General features: G+C 42.7%; 1 protein-coding gene across 4 annotated transcripts in view; it reads right to left on the reverse strand.

The window, feature by feature from the left end:
• LOC133997001 (triple functional domain protein) overlaps positions 1 to 23,054 on the reverse strand; it is a 73,216-nt gene that overhangs the window by 23,599 nt on the left and 26,563 nt on the right. For all 4 annotated transcript variants that reach the window (XM_062436537.1, XM_062436538.1, XM_062436536.1 and 1 more), the window contains exons 3-17: positions 18,813 to 18,887; positions 15,772 to 15,886; positions 13,924 to 14,116; positions 11,211 to 11,315; positions 10,921 to 11,117; positions 10,396 to 10,645; positions 9,384 to 9,506; positions 8,658 to 8,849; positions 6,589 to 6,720; positions 5,691 to 5,921; positions 4,818 to 4,940; positions 3,341 to 3,532; positions 2,485 to 2,654; positions 880 to 1,054; positions 362 to 557 (exon numbers count right to left, since the gene is read on the reverse strand). In XM_062436537.1, the coding sequence (XP_062292521.1) occupies positions 362 to 557; positions 880 to 1,054; positions 2,485 to 2,654; positions 3,341 to 3,532; positions 4,818 to 4,940; positions 5,691 to 5,921; positions 6,589 to 6,720; positions 8,658 to 8,849; positions 9,384 to 9,506; positions 10,396 to 10,645; positions 10,921 to 11,117; positions 11,211 to 11,315; positions 13,924 to 14,116; positions 15,772 to 15,886; positions 18,813 to 18,887 (2,469 nt within the window). The remainder of the gene's footprint in view (positions 1 to 361; positions 558 to 879; positions 1,055 to 2,484; positions 2,655 to 3,340; positions 3,533 to 4,817; positions 4,941 to 5,690; positions 5,922 to 6,588; positions 6,721 to 8,657; positions 8,850 to 9,383; positions 9,507 to 10,395; positions 10,646 to 10,920; positions 11,118 to 11,210; positions 11,316 to 13,923; positions 14,117 to 15,771; positions 15,887 to 18,812; positions 18,888 to 23,054) is intronic.

Below are 23,054 nucleotides of genomic sequence, written 5' to 3' on the forward strand. Positions count from 1 at the left end.
GATTTAACCTCCAGCTGGATGACGAGCGGCGCCTGATGTGGCAACCGGGTGACAGTCAAACGTCTCTTCACTTGTACTTCACAGCATTTGTGATGTAAGAGCTCATGATGGGAGGATCACACACAGGCGGATGATTAATGTTTAAATATTTCAGGAAAGTGAAGACGTTTGAGTGCCTGGAGGGTATTTTAAAAATGTAAAAAAAAAACAAACAAAGGAAGGAAACTTTAAAGCTAATCTAAGACGATTGGATAGTGTGGGGACATGAAAATAGACTTTTAGATACTTTTGATGGCACATCGCCGCTGTATCTTGTCACTCTGTGCGCTTGTGTGACTGCTCATAGAGTCTCTGTACTCACCGGAGGCCTGGACTTCGTTGACGTACTGCAGCAGCTCCTGTCCTTGGTGGATGACATCGAAGGTAAGGTTGTTCATGGTCAGGGCTTTGTCAGCGTGGTGCTGCAGCCTCTGCTCGGCCAGCGTCAGGTCCTCCGTGTCGAAATCATTCATCTGACCTGTCAACTCCTCGTTCCAAGACTCCAGGTCGGAGATGATCTGAGGGAGGACGGCACAATATAGTTTATTTTATTTTTTAAATTACTGACAGAAAAGACATACGATTTGTTTATTAAATAACGTGTGTTGTTAGAGCTTTATTGGTGTGATTGTCATAAACTGAGTGGGCAGTAAAACACACATGAATGAAAAACTATATTTTTTTGTGACTTTATGACTGTGGAGACATTTATTTTTTATTTCCAGCTAGCACAGGGGAGATAATTGATACTGTATTTCAAAACGTTTCACTGTAAAAAACACTCCTACAGTACACACACACACACACACACACACTCTCCAACCTCCCAAGCAGACTCACGTCAATGGCGTCCCTCTCAAAGATGCGGAGCTGGAGGAAGAGCTCCAGTTTGATCTTCCTCTCCTGGAAGAGCTCCTCCATCTGGGCCTGGGCTTCGTCCAGCTGCTGCAGGACGCTCTCGATGTGGTTGATGGAGCTGTTGTGCGGCGTCTTGTTGCTGGAGATGGCCGAATCCCTGGCAAGTAAACACACAATTTAGCAATAAGCCATGAGAGGCAGAAAAAAAAAAGCAGCTATAAAGACACTGACCGGCCAATGATGCCAAGCGGATTTAGCTGCTCTAAAAACTGCTGCATAGCACAGCCTGCAGTGGCTTATTCAGCTATAATACAGCAAATCAGTAGATTGAAAAAAAGGATTGCTAATTCTTAATTTAATTAAAACTGTGGATGGTGTTTCTTTGGTTTTATGTGAAGTACTTTCTAAGCCCTCATGTGCACATAACTACAGACCACAGAGCGTCAGGAGTTCAGAGCGAGTGGGAGCGTTAACCTGGTCGTACCGAATTTGACTCATCAATCTGACAGATGCACACATGCATGATGCATGAACACACAGACACACAGCAAGTCCACAGGAGGCAAAAATATGAGTAAGCAAAGACACCACAGGTCAGTCGCATTGTGATCAGCTTCAGGTTGATTAATCAGCGTGACGGATGCACTCCCACGCTCTAATGTATATTTGTGTGCACGCGTACAGAACACACTGTCACACTAACACACAAGGACAAAGGTGTGTAGAGTTACAGTTGCTTTCCCGAGGAGAGCGCCACACAATTAGGCAAGCTCTTATAAACGGCCGACTTATGTAAGAATACACTGTGGAGCCAATACACCAGGGAGAGAAGGATGAAGAGAAAGATGGAGGAAAAAAAACAGAAAGAGAGAAAAAAGAGGGGGGGTGGATGAAGAGGGAGGAAGAAGAGGAAAATCCTCAGTATAAAAATAGAATTGGAGAATGAGGGTCAACTGCATCCACCTCTTTAACACCTTCTTCCATCCTCTTTTTTTTGATGGTTGCACTACATCTATTTTGTTTTCATGAAATCTTGTTACTGTATTCAGGTCTGGACTGACATAATTCGCAAGCTGTTCATGCCTGGAAATAATAAAAGAAAGACTAGAAGAAGACAATTATGTAAGAAGACCTTAATATGTTCTTTTTTTTTTAATATATATATCTTTACTGAATCTAATTGGCTGAAAGAGCTACTATTATCTGGTATTTGAAAATTGCTGTTGCTTTCTTTCTTGAAATGATTAAAAGGATTACTTGGTGTCAGTTTGTGGTTTTCACTCCCCCTCCCACCTCATTCAACTGATACTAGTATTATGCACTCAAATACACATTTGAACCGAAACTGAATTTGGTTTCAGATCACTTTCAGGCAAAATTCAATAACTTCAATAACATACTTGTTGTAGTTTCAGCTGCAGAGTTTCAGGACATGCATAACTCATAACTAAACGAAGAATACGTCCATAGTGGGTTGTGTCTAGATTTACCATATATGTTTACAGTATACTTGGAGGTATCATTTCCTTTTCGTTCCTTGCTCTGGTTTCATTATTAGTCAGGTCATGCAGTCACATTGCTCTCTACCTGAGCTGCTGGATGAGGTCCTCTCCCTCCTTGATGACGTTGACGGTGACCTGCAGTGTGGTCTGCTGCTGCTGGCCGAAGCGTTTGATCAGATCCTGGACGGCCTCCACTGACTCTGCGTACACGTCGTCCAGCAGCTCTTTCTGGAGCTCCTCCAGCCATGTCCACAGCTACAGAGTAGGAGATGAGGAGAAGGTGTCAAATTTAGACATGAAATGGGTACAACATGGCATTTTTTTGTGAAGAAATGTTGTTTATTTTCTGTAGCTGCTGAATTACAGCAGAGTTCTCATACTGTATATATATTGTTATAATATTTTTTTTTTTTAGAGTTGTGAAATCTTAATCTGGCCAAGCAACACACACACACACACACACACACACACACACACACACACACACACACACACACACACACACACACACACACACACACACACACACACACACACACACACACACACACACACACACACACACACACACACACACACACACACACACACACACACACATTTGCAGACAAACAGGAGAGGGGCCACTGACTGACATCACTCCTGAATCCTGCACCCAAACTGAATGGTTGACTTGAGACCCAAATATCAATATTAACAATAACTATATTAATATTAACATAACACTTAATTGTCCTTTTTCAAATGAGTAGACCAGAGAAATGTCCTCAGTACGCACAGTGTCCATCTTTCTGTGACTAACTCACTAAAAGTACAAGAACATGCACCTATTCCATCTCTTCTGTTAATTATTTCCCTCTTGAAATAACAGTAAAAGCTCTCATCCACACAAACAGGCAGCCCACCATCCACTTCAGCATTACGTCACCCTCCCAGCCTACCTCTTTGACGTGCGTGTGGAAGGCGACAGACATGTCCAGCAGGACTTTGCGCTGCTCCACGCGGCGAACAAAGTCTTGGATTCTGTCTTCGAGCTGGTGGGCGGCCTGGTAGATCTCCTCTGGGTCGCACTCTCCCGTCTGGGCCAGCTGCTCCGCCGCCTCCAGCAGCTTGTCTGCATTGGTGTACGTATTCTACACCAACCCAGGAGCACAATGTAAGGCAAGCACGGTATATTTTGAACGTGAGCAGAGAGAGGTACAGTACATGAAAAACAGGATATGCATAAGACACGTACACACCGATAGAGTCAGCGATAGTAGAGCTGCACTGTGATAAATATTGAGAGGAAATAGAGACAGAAAGAGCATGAAGGTGAGATAAAGAGGAAGAGAAAGATGCTACAGAAACAAATTACACCTACACTCAGGTGGTATGAGAGAAGGTCGATATTCATATGTTTTGGCTAAAGCTGATCAGAGCTGACATTCTCAACAAATATTGCATGTAACTTCAGCAGTTTTTAGTGGTGGAGGAAAAAAATCAGATCCTGTACTCAGTAAAAGCAGGAATACTACATTATGAAAATACTCCATCCATAAAATTGAACTTAAACAAAAGTACTTAAGTACAATAGTAGTTATTGTCCCAATTCAGACATATACCCCTTGTGAGATTTACTGTATTAAAGACTATATTATTGGATTATTATAACAAATGCATTCATGTGTAAGTAGAATTTTGTTGTTGTAGTTTAAGGTCATATTTTCATTATTTTGTAGTTTAATCGACAACAGTACATTATATTTTATAACCTTAAATCAGTAAAATCTTTATATGTTAGGTAGCCGAAGCGTTTGATCAGATCCTAGTAGTAAAGCTGTTAAACAAAAGTAGTGCAGTAAAAAGACAACATTTCCTGTTATGTAGCATGAAGTGAAAATACTTAAGTAAAGCATAAACAGCTCAAATTTCTACATAAGCACAGTATTTGAGAAAATGTACTTGTTGTTTCATGTCACTTCTGTTTTTAGGACAAATACATCCCCAACATTTGCTGAGAATTACAACTAATAGAGGATTTAGACTATAATGTGAAATCTAACGCTAGCTAACGTTAGCCACCATGAGATACTGGTCATACCAGACTGATAAAAGCTGCAGCATTCAAACCCCCAAGTGTGTTAAATTGAAAAATACTGTATTTTGTTTTGATTTTGTAATGAATTTAACTTAAATTATTACTGTTTCTTTCAAAAGTTAGTTTTGGTTTAAAATTGCCTTCAATGATGCACAACAAATAAATTAATAAAATGAGGAAAACAATATCATTGCAGATTTTGCATTTGCTTTCTTATAGCTGTGATACAAAAAAATAAAAAAATAAAAAATAAAAAATGTTGGAGGTGGCTGACAGCCACTATTTTAACTTTTTGACCCCGGTAAGGTGTGAGATTTGGAGAAATGGAACCAAGTTACCTGTGCCACTTCCTCAAAGTCTTCGTGCCGTTTCTGGAGGGCTCGGGCTCGGTGGAGGGACTTTCCCACACCTGTGTGTTTGCTGAGGAAGGCTTCGCCGTGGTTTTCTATCCAGTCCAGCACCTGCACAGACAGACCACATGTCAAAACAGTCACTGGGGCGTTAGGTGAGCACAAGGGGGCGCTCTAAGGTGGTAGATGAGCCGCAAATATTGATGATGATGATGAAAAGAGTGTGTAAGAGAAGAAGCATGACAGAAATAAAAATCAGTATGAAACGAGGCGCCGCACCGAGCCTTTCTTCTCATACTGCTCTCTTTGCACTCTGTCCTTCACAGCATTAATAGAAAAACAGCATCTGCATGGACATATGACCCAATTCAGTTGCCATAGCAACAGTTGCCTTGTCTACACACTCAGGAATACCCGTGATTTTTTGGACAGTATGTAACCACATTATCATATTGTACCATCAGATTTTGGCCTGATCATTATACTGTTCTTATGTTTCAGCGCTTTTATCCTGACAAACACATTTGCATTTTAGGAATTCATCCAATGTTCTTTTCCACAGAGACATGTGCGGAGCGAGCGTGCAAGGTTCCAACAACGTCCTCAAGGACATTTTTGATAGGAAACGTGGCCGTTGCTGTGATCAAACCCTCTATTAGGAGTAGAATCCATCTAACCAGTAGGCTACCCTGCTATTTTCAAATTACTGTCTAACCCTCTCATGTTATACTAAATACTGAAAACCTGGCAATTAAAGTTCGGTCCTGGAATTACAACGTGTTTGAAAAAAAAAGGAAAAAAGAAGTGTGTTACATAATGAAACAGCGGCACATGCATATCAAATGTGTGATGCGCGTGTACCTGTTGGACGTCCTGTTGAAAAACGCAGAGCTGCAGACGTTGGTGCAGCCGAACTTTACGGTGCTGCCAGATGTTTTCCAGCTGTCTCTGGTGATGCAGCACCTCGTGGATTATGTCCAGGACGTGGTGCACTGCCTTGGAGTAGTTCGCTGATGCTGTCAGTGAATCAGCGCTGCCCGGGGTCAGAGGTCGCTGCAGCTTGTCCAACAGGGCTTTGCCGTCCTGGCTTACCTGTGTAGAGGTGAAAGGTATTAACTGAATAGAAAGTCGGCTGGCAGGAATATGTAATATACAAATATAAACATCATCCAAATATCCAGCAAACTGTGTGGATAAATGCCTGGGAAAGCTTCTGATGTTATATTTAGAAAATCAAAAATGAAATGATTAATGACAGAACCACAAAGAAAGAGCTGGTTAAAAAAAAACCCCATTTGAATTCATTTCTTGCACAGTGCAACAACAATTTCCTTTATTACTGTCAGTGTAATACTGTTATATAGACACTTATTTCTTTTAAATTAAATTTGTAACACAAACTCGTGCTGTGTGGAGAAGTTTTATTTAGAAGAGAAGCTTTTATTTAAACTTATATGAAACTAAACTTTTATTTAAGCTGCTCATTTATTTTATTCCACCCAAGACAATATGAGAGGTACATTCTCAATGATTGCCGGAGACAGATTCATTTTAAAAAGTTTATTTTCCCCAAACAGAGAGAAGTTACCACAGTTCCTGTTTATGAATTTTGTTCTAATGAAGCAGTAAATCTAATTGTGGTTCTTAGAAGTGTTTAGATAACAAGATGCGGTTGCAATTTAACCACAACGGTCCAAGTTTTAGTTATGTTTGTGCTCAATTTATATCTACTGTGTGTAAGCGTTAGGTATAATGTTACCTCAGAGTAGGCGGCGGTGATGTGTTCGTACAGGCCTTGGTGATGGTGGATGGCGTCTTCGAGGTCTTGGAGCTCGGAAGGCAAATCTACCTCGCCGCACGCCTTACACCACGAGTCCACGTTACTCATGTACTGCAGGGGGAGAAACACACGCTTACATTAAGATGCTACTCAGATGTGCAGAACTTCACAAGAGACGTAGCATGAGACGGGCGTTGGTGGTATATACATCCTTGTTCTCTTCCCGGGAGTCACATGTTAGTCAGGCATACCAAAGCGTACGAGAGATCGCCTGAGGAGCATTTTCATTGCCATTACTGGGCTTAAACATTCTGAAATTTCTTTGTCTACGGTTATGAGCTCTCTTTAGACTTTTTTTTTCAGAAGAATTATCCATGGCTGAGTGTGTTGTTCATTGGCCTGTGGTGACTTCCTAGAACTTTCTCTACCCCCCCGTGGGAGGAAAACAAGCAGAGAAGCCGGCTCGGAGAAATATCATAAAGTCTTGAAGTGATCTTCATCTCATTATTGCCTTTTAAACATCTCTCCCATGATAATTAGAATAAGATACAAGAGTAGCACAAAGACTTAAAAGGAGCTTCTCTGTATGCATAGAAGAGAAGAGGTTGGGGTGAAACCTCTGGAAAAAAGAAAAAAAAAAGCAGTTTCTATTTCAGTTCACAAACATTAAAGGCTGGTCTGATGACGGCAATATTCCAGGTCGGAAAAGTCGTACCACCCATGTTCCCTAGTTGGGATTCTGCTTATGCGCTTTTTTTTAGGTCATGATTCATTCCGTAGTGGCCCGACTAATGAGCATGGACAGAAATACCAGCAGATAACAAATGCTTTACTTACATTCTGCATATATTTATGTAAATACATGTTAATGAAACGCATATGGCAGCCTTTATGGACTTAATGAAGCCAAATGGGTATTTTACGACCCAGAAAATGTGTGCATTTGTGCCCATGTGCACCTATTAGTCGAGCAAAGGTAATCCCCCCTGAGCTGGATCCAAAGCTACATCAATGTGAGTTTTACTGCTTCCTGTTCTCACTACACCTGACTTGGGAAAACCTTTTATTTGCTTTCTTGCGGAGAGTTATATGAGAGGATCAATACCACTCTCATGTTTGTAGGGCAAATATGAGACTACAGCCAGTAGCCAGCTGGCTTAGCTTAGCATGAAGACTAGAGGCGGGGAGAATCAGCTGGCTCAGTCAGAAGGTTACAAAACCTGCCTACCAGCATCTCTAAAGCTCCCTTATTAACATGTTGTATCTTGTTTGTTTAATCTGTACAAAAACTGTGTCAAAATACAAGCTGTGGTTTTACAACTAGTTTTGTGTTAGCATTTCTTAACTTGGCGCTGCTACTTCCTTGAGCTCTGTCGTCACCACAAAACAACAACTGTTTTTTTTTACACTGTGTGTTAATTAGTGACCTTTAGAGTTGCTTCTGGGCAGAATTAATTGTCATTGAACAAAGCCAGGACAGCTGTTTCCCTCTGTTTCTAGTCTTATGCTAAGCTAAGCTAACTAGCTGCTGGATGTAGCTTCATATTTACTGTACAGACATGAGTGGTATACATTTTTTCATCAAACTCTCTGCAGCAAAAAAGCTAACAAGCTTATTTCCCAAAATGCCAAACTATTTATTTAATGTTAAATTATTATACAAGCTAACTGACTTCTGTTTTGCGTTTGTTTCTTTAGCATTATACACACAATAATAAAGAGCATGCAGCTTTCATATCCAGTGCTCTTAAGATTAACATGATAAAATATAAAACATTTAAAAAATATGTAAAATAAAAAATATGTCTAAAATCATACTGGGGAAAGTTGTTTTCTGCAGCCCTGTACCTGATTTTGTTTGTCAAAAATGTATAAAGCCAGCTTTAACTGAACTTCAACAACTAAAACAAGGTTTGAACATACCTTACAATGTGAAATCACATGTTCTCACACTTCTAAAAGCTGGAAACTTGATTCTTTTCTACATTCTTGCAGACCCATATTTACGTTGGAGATCAGACATGCATGCTCATGTGTGTCTGACTTACCTGGTCACATTTCTGGTGGAAGCTGGCCGACATCTCCAACAGCGTGCTGCGTTCGTCCAGCGCTGCAGCGAAAGCCTTCCACTCCTGCTCCAGCTGGCTTGAGATCTGCTTGATCTGCTGGGAGGCGTAGTGACCCGACTCCAGCAGCCGGTTGCCCACTGACATGATGCGATTGATATTCACGTATACATTCTGGAGGGTAGGGCAGAGAGAGGAGGGGAGAGATGGGGTTGTGGTTATTTTAAACACCAGGCAGTTGGGTGAGAATAGATTCAAAAACAGGTCATTTAGAATAAAATCTGACAAGACATTATGGTTGAGGAATGAAGTAACTGAGTAAAAGAAGAGAGAGAGGGAGGCGAGGGATTCTGGGCTGTCGCCACTGTTTCTCATTCGCGGACAGAAGCTCTTGCGGCTAAATTGATTCCTTGTCTCAATAGTTTCATAATGGTTATGTAAGCCCGACTGTGGATAAAGAATAGGATTACTTAATACCTGGTTGTGCTGCTACTAACACGCAAAAAAAATGTGTGAGCGCACATGAGCACTGGCAGCTCCAAACAAACACTCAAATACAGTACTAGAGGTTGCCTCTAAGTGCAATAACTATATGATTATACAGTGCGGGGCACGGACTTGATAGTCCAAGTGGGTGGAAAAGCATTACATCCTGCTGGAAATCTGCATGTGTGTGTGTTGATTTGCGTGTGTGCGTGCGTGTCTTACCATGCAGTTCATAGCGAAGTGGTTGTGCTGGGTTTGCAGCTCTATGGCGTGGGGGTGGTTGTTGCCAATCTCTGTGTAGCCTGCCAGGAACAAACCCTTGTTGTGCAAGATCCAGTCAAACATCTGAGGCAATGGGAAAAGACAGAACACACACACACACACACACACACACACACACACACACACACACACACACACACACACACACACACACACACACACACACACACACACACACACACACACACACACACACACACACACACACACACACACACACGTTAGCCAGCCAAATGAAAACATAAAAATTAAAAGTACAGGGGTACCACTAACTTTCTCATTGCAAAAAACAGGTAAAAAACCCCCCAAAAAAACAGCCGTCATTTATCCGTGTACGTGTTTGTGTGCTGCTGCAGTGTGCACATACTTGTCATTGTTCCCAGTCAGAATACAGAGAAATGGACTGCCTCTATTAAGAGTATCCTCTCAGGCTCTCCTAGAGAACAACTTGTGGCCTATGGTGTCCTAGCAACAAGCTCCTACTACTGCAGTGTATCCAAGACTGCAGCTCTCCCTCTCTCTCTCTGTTGCTGCAACCTGCTATTTTATTCTACTCACTCAAACATGGATCTCTAAATTTTGCCCGTTTCTCTCCGTCTCTTTTTATTCTGTGCTGCGGCTGTCAGCACCCGAGTTGTCAGGGTGTTAGCCAGAGTAGAGGCAGAAGCTATCCTCCATCTTCCTGCCTCCTGTCCTGAGATACATTGGAGACATTTAGTTTTTACCTCTTATTTTGATTGTATGAAAAAGTTTAAAGGCTAAAATAAAAAGGATGTGCAAAAGGATGAGCTCTGCATAACAAAGCACAAATCAATGCTTTACTGTGGCTGTAATTAAGTTTTTGTTTGTATTGGCAGTTGTCTGCCCTACAGTGCTCATCAGCTGTTGTTATAGATTACCATGCATCACCGCTCACACTGACTGACACCCCGACTCCCACAATCCCACCCACCTTCTCTGCGTCCTGTTCGAAGAGGCGGAGCTGAAAGCACTGGTCCAGCTGGAGCTTGCGGACGTGCCAGGCCTGGTGGAGGTGCTGTCGGGTGGAGTGAAGCTTGTCCAGCAGCTGGGTGATCCGCGGCACCAGGCCCTGCGTGTCGGCGTTGCACACCCCACCACCGCTACTGCTGCTGCCTCCGCTGCCTCCGCTGCTGCCGTTACGGTTGGAGAAGGACTCGCTGCTCTGGATTCGCTGGAGCAACCTGGAGACGGATTTAATGAGTGGTTTAATGTCAAGGTTCAAATACTCGTGTATATGTTATGCTTTATGCTTCACATTAATCAGGCTGAGGTGGCCTTTTAAACTTTATTCAGAAATACTTCCGAACATCAGTTACTAAATCACTAAAGTTTCCAAGCAACCAAAAAGAAGAATTCAAATTGCTGCACATACATAATAATAAAAGCAGTTTTTAATTTTCCTTTGCACATGGGAAAGAGAAATATGATAATGTAATAATAATGTCATCTCCTTTACCTCTGTCCCTCAGTGTCCAGCTCCTCTATCGGGGCTTTTATGACTTTTTTCTTCAGCGTGGCGTGTTCTTCTATCATTCTTCTAGCCCCTTCCAGGTCTTGGGGAAAATCTTTTCTCGACACGGTTTCCTGCATCTCCTCTAGTCGAGCCAGCATCTGCGTGGCATGACCGGAGAACTCCTCGAACGCGACGCGCACCTGGACAAAAAATAAACAGAAAAACGTCTCAGCAAGTCCTCATTAAAAGGTCTTCAATGGGGATTTTGAGACACAGGGTGCAGCTGATCTCACCTCTATCCACTCTTCATGGTTGTAGTCCAGGCTGCCATCGAAGTCCGCCGTGAGCTGTGAAGGGTCCACGACCTTCGTTAGGCCCTCTAGTGACACCATGGTGGTCTAGAGGAGGGAAAGGTGGAGGCAGAAATGAGCAAAGATAGAGGGGTAAAAGGATCAGAGTGGGGTTAGAACAGATTTGAGTTAGATTTGGTCAACTGAGTTCTTCTATCTCTCCTCTCCTCCCACTGTGTTTCTGTGATGCCTTCAATTGCTGCTTAAACTGTTGTTATGTAGAGCGCACGGGACAACTCCTAGTTCCGCCAAAAAACTAGCAACACAGGAGTTTTGAATGACGGCAGATTTGTGGAGATGTGACATTTAGCAGGCAAATCTCAGCGGAAGGCACATAAGCCACGTAATTAATCACTTAATACGTCAATGACACGACTTGAGCACATGTTATCCCCTTCGTCCTGTCACTCCGGCACACTGCGGCTTCACGTTACGATAAAAACATATTAGAAAGAGTCACCAAAAACACCTTGTTAACGTTTCATTCCTTCACTTCGCAACAACTGCATATTACAATATCAATTTCAGAGACGTGGTGAGGGAAAAGTCTCCCTCTTTGGTTTCAGTGCCTCTGTGTTTTTGCTGAGCCTCCTCCGCACGACACCCCCACACACATGGCCAGAGATGGATGGAGACAGAACAGTAGCTAGATAAGCTTTGTGTAGGCCAAACAATGCAGAGACACATTGTTGTCCTTGGGTTTAAAAAAAAAAAAAAAAAGGCGCAGTGGCTCTTGCCAGGGGAAAACACTGATACTTCTATCCTCGCCATTGTAGTTCCAGTTAATTGATTTGTACTTAGTTTGAATGGTGTGAGAGAGAATCGGGCAGGGCTGCAGGGTACCGATTTAATCCAGCAGAAACGCACAATTTATCAGCAATCAAAATCCAGGTTGCATGTTTCTTGTCTTTTTCGACTCATTTCGATATGAGGAGAGAGGACAGAGTCGACATGTCCTACCTCTGGGTTTCTTGTGCCAAAGCCAGGAGAAAATCATCTTCACACACACACACACACACACACACACACACACACACACACACACACACACACACACACACACACACACACACACACACACACACACACACACACACACACACACACACACACACACACTTGCTTCAGTAATGCTCAATATGCGCTGGGAGCTGATTTGTGGTGCGAACGTTGTTTGACGTAGCGGACCAGTTTATTCAGGCACCGAAAATGTTGCGCACATTTTAGAGCAGCTGTCTTCCTAGCAACAATCCTGTATCAAATTTACTTAAAAAAAACACAGGATATTAAAAATCTTTGTCTGCATGCTACTTTTATAAAAAGGTCAAGTCACATAATGTACAGGACAGCATAGACTCGGGGTCCTGATCGATGGGTGTGTGGCACGGCAGCTTGTGGATAATTGTAGCCTGCCCTTTGGCATCTAGTTATTCTTCCTATCAAATAATCAATAGCGTGTCATCAGATGACAGCGCCTGCATGTGAACAATCGGGAGCGATTTCCACACCGGTGCACTCGCTCATACACCGCTAGAGACAGAATGGAAAAAAAAAAAAGTCCACTAACATTATCAGAAATGAACAGGAAAATCCCAGCGTATAAACACACCTGTTTTATAGTGTGAGTGATAAGATGGGATTTTCCAAAGCTGTGTTTCACTATCATGAGCAGCTGATAAGAGACTTTCTTTAATGACAGATCAAACGGGAGGGGTGGGATGTTTCAGTAGAAGGCATTTAGTAAACGGATTTCATATCAGAGGAAGACATCTTTACTGATGCGAACATCAGAAGCACATAAATCTGCGCTGATTAAACCGTGCAGTGTTTTATTAGCGCATTTATAACTATGAAATGCTCAGAACGTTAAAAAAATAAAAGCCGTTCATGTGAATGTATTATTAAATTAGCTGTGAAAATGTGCCATAACGCTCGACTGACGGCATAACAAACAATCCTCGTCCCCGTGATCTGGATCTGCTGTGTGCTGTTTTTTTTTGCTTTTTTTGTTTTTGGGTGGAATGTGATGAAACTTTCCTGTGGAAGACAAGCGGCTGGGGTGATGAGCGCATCCAGAGCAGCGGTGGGGGGGGACAGAGGAAAATAATGGAAAGTGCTGACAAAGAGCAGTTCAGAGGGGGGTTGGGATGGGGGGTGTTACAGCGGTCATTATCACCACTCAGCTGATGGCAAATGAAGGGGAAATATAGTCGACTGTTTTTACAACTTTTACACATATAAAAAACTGTGATTTTCCTAAAATAAATGGATGTTTATGCATCTGGATGATGTTAAAAATGATTACAGTATGTTAAAATGTATTATAGCCTAGTTTCTCCTTTAGTGAGCAGCATATATTTATAAATAAAAGAACAAGTTTTGAGGAAAATTCCCATAAATATCTTCTGCTTCAAACTTTTTCTTATGTATTACATGCTACGGTAATATAAGAATAAACATGACAATCTTAAACAAAACATACTCTGGCATTATTGTTTAAACTGTTTAACAGGTTACAACCATTTTTGCTGGATTGTTTTTCAGATTAAATGATTATTATTCATGTTAAACAGGCAGCCGGTGAGCAGAGATGATGATTGAAATAATCCATTAGATCCAGTGGGGAATCAAGAACAGAAAGTTCTCCATATGTTACCTCGAACTCGAACTTAGAGCTGCCGAAGTTAGTCCTCTGCTTCTGCCAGAAGTTGTCCGGTTTGATGATGAGAGCGACGTGGATGCAGGACGGGAAAGACTCCTGCAGGATCTTTAGCAGAGGCTTGATGCTGTCCCACTTGGAGCCGCGCATATCAACGATGACAGTGAAGCCATGTTTACACACCTCCTCACTGGTGATGGAGGGAGGTCGGGCGGGGAGTGGGAGGAATTAAAAAGAGGAGAGAGGTGGAGGGGAGGGAGGAGGATGTGAGGTAGGGAGGGAGGGGCGGCATGAGATTGGAGAGAGAGCATAATCCAGAGAGAGAGACAGAGACAGATGACAGGCGTGGGAAATGATGAGAGGGATGGAGAGGGAAAAAGAGAGCAGAGAGGAGGGAGAAAGAGAGAGATGGAAAAGGGGGGGGGGAAAGAGAGTAAAAAACAAACAGTGAGATGACGCATTTTCTATACGGTGAGAAGCAGACGCAGCAAACACATATCTCACCCACGCACGCATGCACGCACTCACCCACACACACCCACACATACACACACACACGCCACATCAGCAACCTCATCTCCTTATGGTGCTCCGTTCTGGCCGACATTATTATCACATAACCACAAACACACGCACGGACGCACACACACACACACCACACACACACACACGGAGAAACTACAGAAACACATCTGAATCAAAAATCTTGCAAAAATTATCACTTTTAACTATTTCTCAGCCCGTTTGGCATCATTTTACGTTCCCACGGTAACAACTTATTTTATTCAGTGAACCCAGATTCTTCTTTTTTTACGTACTTACAAAACATCCCTCCGTACCTCTCTTCATTTCTTACTGCTATGACAAACATTACTTCAATATTCCTCTTCTGTCATATTCCCAAACATCTCCCTCTCTCTCTCTCTCTTTTGAACATCCAGTTAGCAGATAGACAGTGTGCAGATGTTCCATTTCCTAAAATAGAACACCTATGCTCACCAAAAACAACAGTTAACACATATCTTAAAGATATGCAAAATATAACGTGATGACAGCGTGAATATGAATGCTTAAAGGACAGGAAAAATGATTTGTAGTGATTTTACTCCAATTTCAAACCATACGGAGATAATGTGGTGAGGTGGATGGAGACGGAGGGATGGATTGAGACGGATGGAAGAGACGAGCGCCACGTTACGAAGAAGTAAACAGAGAGCCGGAGGAGGAGAGACGCTTTACCTGCGAGGTGAGAATCTACTCGTCCACAGCAACTACTGCTGCTGCTGCTGCTGCTGCTACTGCACTGCCTCGGCTACTGCGACACTTTGTTTTGCTTTCACGCACACACACTTGCTCGCTTGCTCGCTCCCTCGCTCACACACACCTCCTCACACATGCGCTCTCCGTCTCTGTCAGTTTTAATCCTCCTCCCCTCCTCCTCCCCCCCCCCCCTCCTCTCCTGATTTCTCTCTGTTGATCCCTCGCTTGCTTTCTGTTCTACATCCCTCTCTCTCAGCTCAGGCTTTCCCCTCTCTGTCTCGGTATCTCTACTACTGATTTTTGGCAGCCGAGAAGCTGCGGCTGAGCTACCTGGTCTTGATTTATATTTCTCTCTCTCTCTCTCTCCTGTCTCTCTTTCCCTCCAATCCTCCCGACCCTCACATGCTCATCTAAGCTCTCTCACGTGTTACGCAGCCTCATCTGCTTGCTCTGGGTGTTCACTTCGCTCTGAGGTGCTGCTTCTCCTTCGAAAAAAAGAAGAAGAAGAAGAAATCGACAACTCACACACACGCACACACATACTGAACTCACACACTCACACGCCAAATGTAATGAATGTGTAACCTGGGGATGCCGGCGAGGTAGGCGATCAGTCTCCTCAGGTCGTCCGTTCGTATTCTGTCATGGTTGCTGCGTGATGGAAACGTTAACACTGGGCCGCCACGTCTGTCTCTGCCACCTGAGGCGATACACACACACACACACACACACATGTGACATTAGAGTAAGAACATGACAGAAAATAAAGCTGTCTAAATACTTTAAATCATTATATTTGTTTCTGTTGTTCACAACAAGCCTTTTTTTCCCACTGAGAACATGTTGACATGTCACAGTAGGACAAACACAGGTGTCCATAATAAAATTTAATTCAGTTTCAGGCTCCTGGTATCGTGTCCTGTGTATGCTGACTCAGTGGTACACTCTCAGGGCTTACTGGGACACTAGAACGGAGCAGAACCACCTGTAATGTTATTAGTGACATCTGTGCTTTTCCCTGTGTAATAGGTTAAAATGTGTCCTGTGAAAATGGCCTATTAGCTGATAAACTAATAACTAATAAATCAGCAAATATCCAACAAGACTATAATAGGTATCATAATAACAAGGTAGCTAATCCAACAGATGAAAGATAGGCTCTGCAAATATGAGACGCTGAGCCTGCTTAATTAAAACGTCTGTGCCAACAGATTAAAAATTGATTTAAATCATTATTTGCTTTACTAGAAACATTAAATTAGTAGAGCCGTTCTAATTTATTAAATTTAATTTACAAGGCAGACGCTGACAAAAAAAACATAATTTCCCAAAATAACCATATTAAAGATGCAGTGCAGGATGTTTGTCTCCCCCTTCTGGCAGTGAGACTAATTACAAAAACAGTGTTGACATATGCTTAGGTCACAGGCTCTGCTGTAGCCTACTCCACAGCTACTGTCGCAGTTGTAAAACAGTGGATAAATTGTCCGATAACAATTGGAAAGTCTATAAGAGCCTCGGGATAAAATTATTTTAGTCCCATTCAGGTTAGCAGAGGGCTAACAGGAAGTTAGCTGGTCTCTGGATGCTTGGTATTCATTCATCAGGCCGGCGTAGCAAAGTCAAACCCAATACCAGATTAAAAACTGGATACTTTGAAATACAGACAGATTTATCTGGTGGTGATAGGCTTAATCAGCATTGTGTGAACTCGTTTGGTAAGAGCTTGAATGTAACAGATGTTCATATTTAAAAGTTCCTTACTGTGGGTTTAAAATGTAACAACATAAAGTAAGAGCTATTGTATGCTGTGTAATCCTAAATGTTATTCCTCAAACAAATGATATGTCAGATGGTCATCTGCCTCCAACAGGCTTACAGTGTGGCTCCAGCCTCATTTCAATTTTTGCAGTGTGGCACATACTGGTAGCCTGCTGGCAAAGAAGCATGCCACATGATAAATAGATAAAATGCCCCACCTGCTGGTAGCACCAGAGGAAAAACCTGGGGATGACCAAAGTCAGGAGGACTCATCCTCTCTAGGGACCATGAATCTCTGAGATATTTCAACCTGAACCAAAATAGTAGAGACCAACCAACCAAGAGACTGACATTGCTAAAAAATGATAAATATATATAATAAGATAATAAAAAATATATTATTATAAAAAATATTTGCCTATTCCCAACACATGAAAGGTAAATGCAGGGTTTCTGTACATTACAGTTTGTAAATGTATAGTATTTCTGCCTTCAAGCGCCTGAATACAATCTTTTGAGTATCATTTTGTCATTGTAATTAGTAGTTGGGTAACATCTACTATTTACGTAGTCGGGAGGTTGCCTGAATTATGAATTTCTGCTACTATAATAATATTTTCCCTCTAGTTCCTGACCGGTTACAGAAGCGGAGAGCTTGCTCGGCTCACGTGGGAACTTGTAAACACAGGCTGACTGCTCTCAGCCCACAAATTAGTGAGTTCAGTCGGGTTTGCTGCGCGCCTGTAGGCTCGGCCCGGCTGCTCTGAGGAGAAAATCAAACGCTCACGTGGCGAACGGGGCAAACATGAGTGAGGGCGAACATGGCCCATTTATTAAGAGGACGGGTTCGGGATAATAGGCTTAGCTCATTTACCCTCCTTTTCACCAGCGGTCCCTCCTCTACCTCCCTCCCCTCCTTCAATTCAAAGCCAATTACTTCGCCGGCGACTACTATGGGATGCGCTTGCTGACCGTAAGTCATCTCCATGGCAACGCCGCCCCGTCTTCCCCCCTCTCTCTCCTGCTCTCAATTTCTGTGTGTTTGTCTGAGTCATCGTCCTCATCGTTGCGTTTCTGCCTGTGACCTTCGCTGTGCACACAAGGAGACCACAGCGGAGTGTGCACACCCACACACACACGCACTCACTAATTAACACACATTTCACTTTGTTACTCCAGTCGGAACGGCTTAGATCTGCTGCATGAAGGTTTTTCCAATGGCATTTACATACAGACAGATACATGTGACGGTAATACACACACACATGCACGCACACACAAATACACACGGACACGCGGGAGCTGAAAAATGTTTTTGTGTGTTGTACAAATAATCCTGCTGGATGTTCTTGGCATTCCATATCTGCAGCTCGGCCTCCTGTGAGTTTTCTCTGGCACGACTCAAGTGTGTGTGTGTGTGTGTGTCTATTTGTGTGAGTGTGAGCGTCAGCATGTGTGTGTGTCGGACATGGTTGAACTTCCCTTGCAGGGGCCAAAGACACAGGCAGCTGTAGCTCTCTTTTCTGTAGTCCTGCTGACACTGGCTACACAATGAATGTCTGTGTGTGTGTGCGTGTGTAGTCTCTGCATACAGGGACGTGTGTGATGAAGGGTCAAAGGTCAAGAGTCTGGGCCTCAGTCTGACCTCCTGAGTTTTTACAGGCAGTGTTCAGGGCTTATTATCATGTCTACACTGTGTGAGTGAGACAAAGACGCTGCAGGAGAATGTGTACAGCTTAATACCGGAGAGCTGCGTGTGTGTGTGTGTGTGTGTGTGATGACTCTCCTTCATGTTTCATTAGCTTTTTCTGCCATGATCAGACAGTCCAGGCTTGCTAGACACACACGCACAGACAAACACTTACCTGACAAAAAGGCAACTTTTTCTTTGAGGATGGGAAGCACCTCCATCGCTCTCATCTCCTCATTTCTCCTGAAACCTGGACAGAGAGAGAAAGAAAAGGAAATGAGAATAAGACAATAACTACTACTCGTTCTTCCCCTGTCGATAAGCCCTGACTTTTTTCCCTTTTTTTTTTTCACCCTTCGCAGCAGATTATTTGGGACATAGCAGATTTCGACCACTTGTAATCTGGAGATCTGAAGCTTTTAAATACAGGGGGATTGAGTCCCATTTCAGATTGCTTGCATCACAGAGGAAAAAGTCAGCGAGATTCACAGACACATACACATTAAGAGGAAGCACAGGGGCTGTGGTTGGAGAAACAGTAGTGGTGAGACACACTCGGGGGAAGTTCAGGAGAAACAAAGAGCTGTTGTAGCTCTTGCGGTAACAGAGGTGAAACGGGCTAAAGCTACAGAAGCCGCTTCAGTTCCCATCAGCTAGAATCAAAGCATAACACTGTCAAAATACTGCAGATGTTCAGAAGATTCCCAAAAGTTTCACATCTACTGGGTAAAATATGACCAAATAAAAAGGTGCACATTATAAATTATTACCCCAATTTGATGAATTTACTTTCGAGCTTCATAAATCCTCTCCTGCGTCAACTTACTGCATGTTTTTTCAATGTAGAAATCAAGACTTTCAATATTTCCCTTCACCTTCTCTACAAACCGCAGTCAGAAGAATTTTTCTAAGTGTCGCTATTAAAGAAAGGCCAACAAGTTGTCATGTGAGGAATTAAATTAATATAAATTTAGTGACTTTACCCACTTCAGCTGCCTTTTCCTTAAACTGCTAATCGGTGACATTTTCTTATTAAAAGATGTCTTCTAGCGTTTGTATCTGCTGATGAATCCCATGAAAGTAGCTGCACTTCAAGTAGCTTTTTTGTTTTTTTCTTTTGCAGAAATCCTGTGGAAGCTCAAAAAAAAGGGACTAATGTGTTTTACATTCCGATTTGTCTGGAAATGAATGGACAGTTGAGCACGAGGACTTGAGGCGAACCTCCCCAGAGCAATAACCTGAACAATAAACTGTCACCCTGTAAATGTCAAGCTTGGATCTCATGGGCGTGACTGTGCCCCCCGCTCCATCCCCACTCCCTGCACCCTCCTGCTGCGCTGCTAATATTCTGTCAGGAGTGAATGAATTGCTGTCAGGACACACACACACAAGCACACGCACACGCACGCACGCACACGCACACACACGCACGCAATTCCCTGATGTGATTAAACTCACATCTCAGCTCAAACACACGCAGGTGGTCAGGACAGACCCAGATTTTGTCCTTCAGACAGAGCAAACAGAGGTCTGGTTTTGGTGTGACTGATGACCCAGACAAGTCATATTACCCCGAGTGTCTCTTTTTCTGTTCTTTCATCTCTCTATCTTTGACTTTCTGTGTCCTAGCTTGACTTTGTCCCTTTTTTTTCACCTTCGTCCTAGGTGTCAGAACATTACTGCTCTGTTATCTTTCACATGTTATCAGAAACTTAGATTGGGGTCAATTTATCATCCTTAAAAGTGTCAGGATACATGACGAGCCTGTATACTAGAACACATTATGACACAACCTGTTACCATTTATTACATAACAAGCGCAACGTAAAGGGAAGTAGTAATTTCTCTGTCTGCCTTTTACTATTGTTATGATGCAACTCTCACACACACACACACACACACACACACACACACACACACACACACACACACACACACACACACACACACACACACACACACACACACACACACACACACACACACACACACACACACACACACACACACACACACACACTTCGTCTCTGCTTCCAGCGCGCCGTCGTATTTATGACTGTATGCTAATGAGATGCTAATTCTTTCCGCCGGCAGGAGGAGATGGATGAGAAATCAGGAGTTGTCTCTATTTTTACTCTTCTTTCCTCCTCCTTTCTCATTTGTCTCCTGGCCTCCTTCGGGGGTGCCACAAAAAAAACAAATTAGTGTGATCAACTGCATTTCCCACTGCGCTCCTGTAGAGAGTGAGGTTGTAGTGATTTGTAGATAACGCGTGAGAGAGGAGGCTGGAGAACCACACATGGACTAGGGGCTATTCTCTATGGAGAGAGCAAAGGGCTGCAACTAATGATTAGTTTCTTTATTGATGGGGGATTTTTTTGAACCCTAACCCTAACCCTTTTGGTGATAAATTGTTAAAAATGCCAATCAATCAACTTCCAAGAGCCTGAAATAACATCTTCAAGTGTCTTGTTTTTCTTGACAAATGACTCAAATCTCACAGGTGGTGATATAAAAGAGAAACCTCACATTTTAGAAGCAGAAACCATTAAATATGTTTGCTTGGCAAATAAGAAACGCTGGTTTCCATTTTAACCAAATAGTATGAACTAATAACACAAATGTGCGGTTGTGTGTAGGAATGCAAAGCTGCAGATTGTGGGTTGTGGGTCTTTTGCAGTAATGTGGTCTGAACCCCTCATGTGTAGGTTTTGGTAATGCATCCTCATCTCACTGCATGCAGCTACTGTGCATATCTACTGCATGATATCTGACGTGGAAAAATGTGTGCAATAGAAACATAAGTTAACAAAAAAAAAACATTGAACAAACAATTATTTTGTGGTTTTATTTGATACCTAACAGATTTTTATGCTTTATGAAATTAGAGTTGGGAGAAAAGCCATTTTTCAAGTAAAATGCCAAACCTTAGTGATGACATATGTGCGGATTTCCTCTTTTATGTTCATCTTATTTAACATAACGCAGAATATATTTGAGACAATTAGGAAATTGTGCTTTTTTAGGTCAAGCAATTCCCCAATTAATCATGAAAATAATCCAGAATATAAGCAGATTAATCAATATTTAAAATAATTGTTAGCAGCTGCCTCACATGAATGTACCCACCTCTAATGAGCACAGGCTACAAATCCTGCATTTGCCTTTAAATACAGCTCTATTGATGTCATGTGGACCTCAAATATGGCTGTTACATTACACTGAAGCTCCAGCAGCTGTGTATGTCTAACTGCCGTTACTGTGTGAAGCTACATGTGTACTCTGAGGAGCAACACATGCGCACAAATGGATAAGTCAGCATATTTTTACCATCTAAAAGAAATGACTATCTTTGATGTTGCTCGCTAACTTGCTGTCTGATTGGCCGGCTGCCACCGAACAGGATAATCAAAGGTCAATGTAAAACCTAAATGTTGACAAGACGACGAGCAGAAAACCACTCTGTGTGTGTGTGTGTGTGTGTGTGTGTGTGTGTGTGTGTGTGTGTGTGTGTGTGTGTGTGTGTGTGTACGCATATGTGTGTGTATGTGGCAAGCATACACAGCGAGTGCTTTGTAGCGCTGAGTGAATGTGCTACTGTACAGTGATTTAACGGTTACTGGATTAAGGTCAGCCTGGACTCGCATCATCCTCAGTAAAACCCCCAAAACACACATATACACATATACACACATACATACACACACAAACTCACGCACACACACACACAGACTTCCAGCCCGCCAAACCTTTTCCCTCCCTCTACTAGCTCTCCTCTTCCTCCTTTTTTTACAAGTATAACCGCAGTCTGACCGGGTTGGCGTGCACGCTCGTGTTTACTCTGACTGAGAGAGAAACTGCTCCCGTCTCCGTTCGTCTGTCACGATCCAGTAATTTTCGGAAAAGGTCAAAATCCTCGGATGCTCTCGAGCTGTTTCATATCATCAATCTGTTGTTTTAATGGCATTCCAGGAATTATCATTTCCTCTCCAGTTCCAGTCTTTTAACGAGCTGTAGAGAAGCAATAGACGGAACTTAACAGCATGTTTTGAGCAGTTTGAGTTTTAGAGAATCACTTTCTAGGATGACTCAAGTTTTACCTCATGATTACTGATAATTGTCTAGCTCGCTGAAAACATTTCTATTCCTCTATGGCAGCTGTATCTGGAAATATCAGAGCGTGATGACATATTTCCTGTGTTTAGCCTGATGATGAATCGGCTGTTACAGCAAAGGGTTTTTTCAAAACTGTGTCCAAGTGTTTCTAGGGGTGGATTTCCTCTCTGGCCGAACACAAAAGGTAAGTTTAAACACGGACGCATCACTTCCCTGTGCTCTGCTGTGCTCTGGAAGCGGAGAAAGTGGCACAGCGGCTAAATATAGAGTGGCCTGGTCACACCCACACACACACTAACAC

This window comes from Scomber scombrus, chromosome 16 (assembly GCF_963691925.1).
Source record: "Scomber scombrus chromosome 16, fScoSco1.1, whole genome shotgun sequence".
NCBI classification, from domain to species: Eukaryota; Metazoa; Chordata; class Actinopteri; order Scombriformes; family Scombridae; genus Scomber; species Scomber scombrus.